The sequence below is a fragment of the Limulus polyphemus genome, unplaced genomic scaffold, assembly GCF_000517525.1.
Source record: "Limulus polyphemus unplaced genomic scaffold, Limulus_polyphemus-2.1.2 Scaffold2175, whole genome shotgun sequence".
NCBI classification, from domain to species: Eukaryota; Metazoa; Arthropoda; class Merostomata; order Xiphosura; family Limulidae; genus Limulus; species Limulus polyphemus.
Genome location: NW_013667785.1, coordinates 140,724 through 150,498, shown reverse-complemented (window position 1 = coordinate 150,498; position 9,775 = coordinate 140,724). Strand labels below are relative to the sequence as shown.

General features: G+C 31.2%; 1 protein-coding gene across 1 annotated transcript in view; it reads right to left on the bottom strand.

Moving 5' to 3' along the window:
- The window catches only part of LOC111087455, a 17,932-nt gene that overhangs the window by 5,039 nt on the left and 3,118 nt on the right, over positions 1-9,775 (bottom strand). Inside the window, exons 2-5 of the mRNA XM_022394131.1 lie at positions 6,775-7,038; positions 3,813-3,848; positions 3,357-3,479; positions 288-548 (exon numbers count right to left, since the gene is read on the bottom strand). Coding sequence (XP_022249839.1) covers positions 288-548; positions 3,357-3,479; positions 3,813-3,848; positions 6,775-7,038 — 684 coding nt within the window. The remainder of the gene's footprint in view (positions 1-287; positions 549-3,356; positions 3,480-3,812; positions 3,849-6,774; positions 7,039-9,775) is intronic.

Sequence of the window (9,775 nt, the reverse complement as noted above, 5' to 3'; positions counted from 1 at the left end):
TACCCATTCAAGCCATCTCCAAGCATTATTAGTTTCAAAGTGGGTTCTTCGTCATTGAATTTGAAAAGCCTCTTATATCACTAAAGCAGGTAGAAAAATATGATACGATTGCATCACAAAGCCATGTTTACATCATATGTTGGCTCATGAAATAGTGTATAAATAACTAAACAGCTAACTAAAAAGTATGTTTCAACAGTTATATCTAATCCTTTGATACTTAGCTACATATATAAAGCAATATATATAAAATTACATAGAAAATGTTTTATAATGCCTGAACTTACTAAAATCAAATGTACAAATAATTTCCTTCAATTTAAAGTCTATGTTATGATGGCAGTTGAGACAGGAATAAGGAATTGAAGGACAATCTGTAGGTGGCCCATTTGGTGGATGAAGTTCACTATAATTTAGTTGCTTGACAATTTTTTCTTGATTTCTTGAGTTATAATTTACAAGATAGACTAGATCTGTCATTTGCATAGCACCATAATTGTGGCCAACCTTGCTCCAAGGACTTTTCTTGCACAGTAAGAGATAGAGGCCTAAAAGAAATGCATTATTAGATGATATTGTAACTTAATTCCAAGATGTAAATTAATATTTATTACATCACATTACTTAGAAAACAATTATGCCATATCACCAATTGTCAGGATTTTATATATGTGAGTGACCTGGGATTCTTTTACAGTAGGTTTCTGTGACGTGTTGGCGATAAATTCAAACAATAAACAGACAGCACACAATCCACTTGTTTTAAAATAATATATTCCAAACAAGTCAAAAGTATTTACAAAAATTATTTACACTATGGAATATCACAATTGCATCTAAAACTCTAAATAATTCTCTTTTCTTATCAAAAGTCCACTTAAGCTAATTCAATTACTATAGAATCCAATTGACAAAATGAACTATTTTTCTCTACTCTTATCACAATAGTATCAGTGAACAATTCACTTACGCTATCCTAAGGGTTACCATAGTTGTATCCTGAACTTCAAATAATTGTTTCATTTACATCAAATTTCACACAAATGGGGTCAATTACTTTAGGACACCCTTTGACAAGACAAATTATTCTCCTCATCTCTATTAAGCTGTGATAATAGAGATAAGGAGAATAATTATGGCTACTCACTCACATGCCAGCTAACTTCATATTTTATAACTTTTTTCTTCACTTTACTTTCCTTTTTCTCTACTTTTTTTATAAATCACCCAATACAGCTAAACTGCCAAATCACTCAGTCTAGATCTGTCTAATTATCTCTCACATGACTTCACTTTACTTTCTACTTAACTTGGCTCACAAGCCACCTAGATATATAGATATAAAATTTGTTCACTGAGGCCAAGAATTTGACAAACTATGTGAGCAGCTAATAATGTAACCATACTCAGTTACAGTAATGAGAAAAATTCCAAAGATCCGAGTAATGTGACATCAACAACATTAGTAAAGCCTAGACAACATTTTAATTTCAAACACAATTTACAATTCGTACAGATTTACATAACAAAATTTGTCCCAACTAACACTTTTAAAACAATCCATCTTCTACACTCCTGTCTTAAAAACTAAACAATCAGTAAATATCAAGTCACAAAATAAACTAAATAATAATGCTTACACTAAACAGTCATGTATTATCTAACACAAATTAGTATTGCTTTCCTTAACCTTATCAACCAAAGATATATTTTCATTTTCCTACTTACAGTGTTATTATATGTTCATGTATAGCCTTACAATGCTAGAATCCGAGTTTCGATACCCGTGGTGGGCAGAGCACAGATAGCCGATTGTGTAGCTTTGTGCTTAACTTAAAACAAACAAACAAGTATAGCCTTAAATAAAATACTGAGTAACTAATGTTATTAATCAAGATGAGCTAAAATCTCTTGGGTTATTTGTAATTTACTTTGTTATTGTATTGTTTTATATTTATAATTTAATATGCACTGAATATCATTGTAGCTTCTAACTCTTAGAATCAAAATTGAATATCAGGATTGTGCTTTTGTAAAGCTTGATATAGGCTAAGCTTTAGAGAAAAAAAATTTCCAATTATTTAATGAGCAAAATGGTAATTTTCCAGCTTTTCAGGAAATTTCTGTAGTTTGTTGCTTTCAGAGTCAGTTTAGATACCTTTTCATTGTAATTCAAGATCATAGATAAGGTTAGCTTCTAGCTCTTAAAATTAAAATTGAATATCAGGATTGTGCTCTTGTAAAGCTTTATATAGGCTAAGTCCATTGTTGCTCTGTGATACATCTTACAAATATGTGTAAGAAGTGTAACTAATAGTTTTATTTTGTTTTAGTTTATTACACATTTTACAGTATTTGCCAAAAACTTTATATACATATAGACACAACACAATACAATGTATACAGTATGCAAAGTCTGATTCTTCTAAAACAAAACTTTTTATTTTCAAAGAATTTGTTGTTTGAGGTCAAAAAGTCTTATCATTTGTGTATTATCATCTTGTATTCTTGGAGAAATACCACAAAAACCAAAAGATAGAGAAAACATAAGCATAAGATTTAGCTAAGATACTTTTTAAAGAAAAACATGACAATATGGTGCATTTAAAAACACCAATCCACAAAAGACCTACCCTCATATCATCATGTAAAGGTCCATTCTTTTATATTTCAATTATAAAACTACTTGGGTGAATAAAATTCAAAACTACAACACCCAATTATCATAATACAGGTTATATTTTGTTTAAAGTGACTTATGTTTCATTTTACACTGTAAAAAATGTTTAAGTTTAACAAAATATGGATACTAAAGCTAGCCACAGAATTTTACAATCTTGAAACTTTTCTTTCTGATGAAGGATTATAAATTTCACTATATAAATAACAAATTACATAAAATCTAATTTTCTTAAACTGAATTTTTAATGAGAAACATCTAAATATTAAACTAATTTGCATTGAATTTTAGATGAATTAAAAGTATACAGGTTTTTAAAACATTTATTTGTTGTTAGGTATGTATAAATATGAAAACCTCCATTAAACTGGATCCTAAAACTTTAATGCATATTAATCACTTATATCGAGTTTTCATTTATTGATAAGACAATCACAAAAAATTAAGAAAACCCATACCTAGGTAATGTTAAAATATTATCTGATAAAACATTCTTAATATACAATCAATTTGTCATTACAAAAAAAAAGACTATATCCATACTATGTTATTTCTTCACTTAAAAAAACAACAAGACATATCATATGAAAGTATAATTAAATATTAATATAAACATATTTTCTCCTATAGTACCAGTAAATCTTATATGTTTGAACATTCATACACCAAAACTTACCAATATTCAGTTGGTTACAATAGCAGTCCTTTTTCACACTGTAACTTATCTCAGGTGCAAATTCATACTTATTACCTTTGTAGAATTTGACGATTACAAACTTTCCACAGGAAAATTTATATCCTAGAAAAATAGCTTATGTTATTCATGTTAACAAAAGATAAAAAAGCATTTAAAAGCACACACGTACTTCATGAAGGAGTATTAAAGAATAAATCAATAAATTTTATAATTTTCAAATTGTATTTATCAAAGTGACATTACTTAATCTTTTTTGACTAAAATAAACAGTTTGTCCATGCTATAAAAAGTACATGTATGTTTAACCTAAAATACATATATATATTTCTCTGCAATTCAAATTTCTAAAGTATTCCATAGTATGATTTTGAAAATTTATTCTTGTTGTTTTATATGATTCACAAAGATATGTATCAAAATTTCATGATAACTTACCTGAACCAGGAAGTGTCTTGATGTCAATCTTGAGAACTAAGATCATCATATCAAAAGATTTAAATAGTTTTGTAATTCATATTTAATTTATGTTTAATAATACTGTATAGAAATATTTTTGTATATCTTTAGAAATACGTTTTATCATCACTTGACAATATAAGACAATAAAACATTGAATAATGAAACATAAAATCCATGCCCATCTTAACATTACCTATACAAAATATACATATATTGCAATAGCAGTACTTTCACTATTGTATTTATGAGCTGTCTACAATTAATGGTTTCTTCAAATTCAGAAGCTCTCCTGGAAAATATAATTTGAAGCTTTTCCTACAAACAAGAGTCAATGAAAACTTCTTTGTTGATTTTTATAACAGTAGATAACTAAGTACCAAATAAATTTATGGCTATGTTTTACCTCATTGCCTTGCCAAAAGCATGTCACTTGTGAATTTATCAAATAAATATTTGTAAATTACTATGCCTTACATTTATCGTAAACTATGCACATAAATCTTACTTGAAGAAATATTATAGAAAACAATTTCACATAGGCAGAAAAATTTACAAATGAATAATTGTTATCAGCATATTTTGTTTTATATAAAGCATGTTAAGTGAAGTGAGGTTGATTAATATTTTCCAATAACTTATTTGGGACAGAAATTTGCAAGAAATAGGTTATCAATAAAATATATCATACAAAACCAGGAACAATTAGACCAAGAATAATGATGTCAATGAAGCTGACTCGAAATTTAGACACAATTAGTTTAATATGTGTCAGCAAAATTATTATCCATGATGAAATTTATGCTGATTTATTGAATACATGTTGACAATCCAAGAGGTAGTGTCAAAAGGAACTGACATCCATATGGAGTCCAGGTAGAAGAGATTATTTTACTGATGTTAGAAATGGCCTTCTAAATGCATATTGTCCTATTGATTCCCCATCGTTTGCCTTTCCTAGCTATAACGTACAGTTTTTCAGCAGTCTAATTCTCTGTGAATATCAAAGAAGACCTTTCACGGTTGCCAGTAAAATTGTGCTGGATTTGACAAAAAAGGCTTCTCTCATAAGCTTGCATACTTCATTTAGTTTTATCCCTGCATGGCATGGCACTTACATCCAGGTAAATCCATGGTTTACTGTTTCATACTGTTACTGTTTTCAATTTAATCATAATTTTGCTTAAAGAAATGTTGGAATAATCAGAAATATTGACTTTAGTTAATTGATTATTTTTGTGACAAATGATTTAATTGTAATTTTGATTAATCCATTAGTTTATATGACCCCTAGCTGTTCATAAATAATCTATCAATTAATCAAGTAAACTGCCTAGTGCTATTTCAGTTCCTTCACTGTGCTGTTTGTAGGAAGTCTGAATCTCATGCTGGCTCTCTCACTACCTGTAGTAAAGGAATCATCTACGACTATGATGATAGGTGACTACCTGCCATGGTCTTTAAATAAGTGCTGAAAGGGTTTTTTTGGAATCCACTCTGTCTTATATTATATAAAAAGGAAGAAGTTTTCGCATGGTTATTTCACTGGCCTTCTTAAGTCAAACAAAATAAAACAAATATACAGGAAGAAACAGAAAAATGCAAAGATGATAAAAATATAGAAATTAGATTATTGGAGATAAATCACTTTAAAAAAACTTTCCACTTTTTATATCCTTAGCAATGTTTCAAGCAAATGTTCTTTTCAAGCTTGTTTCTGGCTTGAAAATGAGCACTTGCTCAAAACATTACCAAGGAAATAAAAAGATAAATGAAAGTCTTTTTTTTTTAGGATGACTTATCTTCAACAGTCTAACTACATGATAAATAAGCACACAAGTGGCTGCTGCTGGCTGGTTGCCTCCCTGAAATCAGTAGTTCAGTATTAAAGATGGCACCAAACTATCTGAACTGCATATTACCTATGTATTGTGCTGGAACTCCATAAATGAGGGAGGAGAGCCCGTGCTTTCGTTAGTATTGAACTCCTCTACAGAGTTAATCAAAATTTATGTAATATATTTTGTATATGGTCTACAAGATGTTCAAGGGCTTTTATATTTCTTTTTAGCATTATTAGCAACTACTATTTACCATACGATTAGATATAAATATAATTATAATATTACCAACTACTCAGCTATGATATAAATACACATACCATGTATTTATGTACAGTGCAGAGTTACTAAATGTATAGGTTTAATACAAGTTATCTTGTTTTAATTTTAAGTATAATGCTATTTTCCTAATTACAAGCTCTGGTGTTTAGTTTGAATTACAATAGAATTACTGTAAGTTAATTATATGTACAGGATTATTATTAATGCTATATTAAGCTTAATTTAATTATAATATATGTTGAAGCATCAGTCTCAAAGGATAAATACTCTATTGATAAGATCTGTCCCAGTGTGTGTATACATGGAATCAACAGCCAACACAACCTAGATCTACACACACATATATAGTTAAACTCAATGTTATAATGTATGATCAAATAGATATATCATGTGAAAAGTGTTAAAAATACTCTATTTTAATATTATATTCACCAACAATTATTTATAAACATAATGAAAATCATTTTCTGGAGAGTACATCTTACATGTTTCAACAGAACATAGGGCTCTCTTCATAACTGAAGAAGACAAATCAATGTTCTATTAAAACATTTATTTTCTCTCTGTAAATTAATATTCATTATACTTATAAATATTTGTTGGTCAATTCACTAATATTTTAGCATAATGTGCTTCTACACACAAATACTCTATTTAATAACAATAAAGAAATGAATTTGAGCATGAGTAAAGGTCTGTAAGAATATCTTTTTAGACATGCATTAAATTAATACTACAGGATTATTCTGTCTTCATAAAGTGTATTAGTTCATAACTCTCTTATAAATAACATAGTGAATTAAGAATAATGAACTTACTGAAATCGAAGGTACAAATTATTCCTTCCACTTTATAGTCTATGTGAAGTTGGCAGATTGGACAAAAATAAGATACTGAAGGACAGACTGCCAATGGTCTATATGGGTAAGATTTTTGTGGATATGATTCTGGTGGTAGGTAAGAGTTACAGTATTGTAGTTTCTTCTCCATTTTATATTCATTTCCTGAGTTATAATTTACAAGATACACTTGGTTTGTTGTTTTGATCCATGGAACTTTCATGCTCAATAAGATGTATGGACCTGAAAGTAGTTAGGATTATCAGAAAATTTAAACAAATTTTACTAAGCAGTGAAATATTTATTTTTTCAATACAAATATCATATTTTAAATATTAAAAATCAGAACCAAACTGAATTTCATAGAATTTTCAATCAGTTCTTGCTACATTAAATCTATAAAATCATTCCCATTATCAAATAAAAAACATTAAGTGATAAAATATTTTAAACTTCACACCATACTGATAAATGTTCAGAAAGGTAAAAGTTAATATATTCCAACACTGAAAATATATTTCCAATATATACTTACCTTTCCTCACTCACAGTTACAACTATTCTCAACTTCTCTGCCCTCTAGTGCACAAATTTTTCTCTTGCCAATAGTCTTGAAACAACTACCACCTAATTCCACATGGTTCAGATGCATTTAAGCATGTAAATTAGCATGTGACAATCGTCCAACAACAGGAGTTTCACAAGCCTTCCTGTTGCAGCTGACTTCCTCTATGTAGTTGAACCCAATCTTCACTTTGAGATTAGGCATGAAATGATGCCGGAAGTGAGGAAGATGGATGGAAAGAGTGAGAAGAGGTATCTACTGGAAATATATTTTCAGTGTAGGAAAATATTAACTTCCAATACGATTACTTACCTCCTCTCACATTACAGCTAGAATCCCACATTGAAAAGGTATAGGGACTAATGTAAAATTACTTAGATGAACACTATTCAAAAGCATCTGAAGAGCACTTATGGAGTGTGCCATCTCCATGGAGAGAAAATACACATATGGGAGACTGCACCACATTTGAAACAGGTATACTTTTCACCAATGTTGAGTAAAAAGGTGTAATGTTGCAATTGAAAACTGGAATAAGGTAACAATTCCAAATCACTAAGGAAGAGGAATGTTTGTAGAGTGGCTAGATATGTCAGACTGCAAGTGAGAGGTCAACTCCAGTCCAGACCATTGGCACCAAGAGGAAGTTGACCAGTCCATGGTCAGAGGAGGGTCCTCAACCATTCACCTCAGGTCTAAGAACCAGAAGGGAAGAGGAGCCTCCATTCTGTGAACCTAAACCATCATGTGTGCAAATTCAGCACAACCTGCAGCAAGAAAACCTGGGAAGGTACATCTGGATGATGTTAGAAAGTTGGAAATTCAATATGGATAGTTAATTCCAGTCCAGAACCAATCGGCATTGGGGATGTAAATATCCAGTCTGTAGTAAGAGGAAGTTCCCGGCCCACTAGTATGTGAGGACTTATGTTAGCTGGTCCAGCTCCAACCAAAACCAGTCATCCACGAACTGACATGCAAGTGGTGATATGAGAAAGGATTCCCAGCCAGAGGGGCAAGCTACAAAACAGATAGAAAAATCCAGTCCAGAATGGTGGCATCTGGATTAAAACATCAGACCTGCAGCAGGAGAATAGTCATACCTTCTATATTGGCAGAATGCCACTACTGTACTCTCAACTGTGTGGAATTGTGCACACAAAGAAAGGTCTGGTAAGTGGTAAGGACTTCCATACTCCACAGGAAGAAGGAGGAAAGAAATGCATTAGAGTACAGAGGAACACATCACCAGAAAAAATGTAATGGGTGACCATAAAACCCTATTTTGAAAAGCAGACCATTTCAGATTCTGACAATCTAAGGAATGTTAGAGATTGGCAGCACTCTCTTTTTGCTTTACTCATGTTTGTCTATGACTGTACAGTCCAGTACAAACATAGTGAAGATGCAATATATCACAAGGAAGAACCTGCAAGTCATCTTGTGGAGCACCCCATCTCAACAGTGAGCATGATAGACCTTATAGATCTCATTATGTGGATTTTGGATATTACCCTACCATGATAGGCACCACTCACCACAGAGCAGGATCCATAACATGTAAAGTAGGACCCTGAAAAAAAAAGGAGAAATAAATAATCTACTCACTCAGAGTTGGACCGATGTATGGAGAATGAGTACAGAGGGAAGGCAATATTCAGCTGAGCAGGAAGCTGCCAGATGATGCAAGTAGTGCAACACAAAGGTGTGAAGAGTGGTCCACATTCCAGCCTGAATAATCTCTTCAAAAGGATGACAGAAATGAGCAGCCAATACACATAACAACAGGCAAGATTCAGGAGAAAGCAAGAATACACAATATGGATAACCAGACAAACCTAGCCAGTAAGGTTGATATGGGAAATATATAACAAGAAATTGTTCGATTCTAATGGATAAACAAATGGGAGTGAGAGACACAAAATGGTGCTGTGTGAGACATGTAACACCATAAACCACAGATGGGATATGGAAGAAAGGGAAATAGGGGTGAAAGCAAACTCACCTTTGTAGGCAGCTAGTGTGTTAGGAAGGAAGGAACAGTTGGGATATAAAAAGACATAGGCTTTATGGTACAAAATGATGTGAACATCGATGTAAAAAATGTCCAACTGTTGATATCCACAAGTTAAAACGTCATGGAAATACATCTTCAAGGAAAGGTGATTTTCATGATATAAAAGACTGTTTGGTTTAAATAATAGTGATTAATTTATATTTGTGAGTGAATATTTTTATTATTTTTAAGTTTTGTTATAATAAGAGTTAAAAGCAAACAATTGTAGAAGATTTGGTTAATACTAATTGGTGTCGAGAATATAGAAAGTGGCCAGACGACTACGTAATAAAGATATAAATAGCGTGAGATGAGCAGGAAGCAGTAGACAGACAACAATAGACAGATAATAGCAAAAA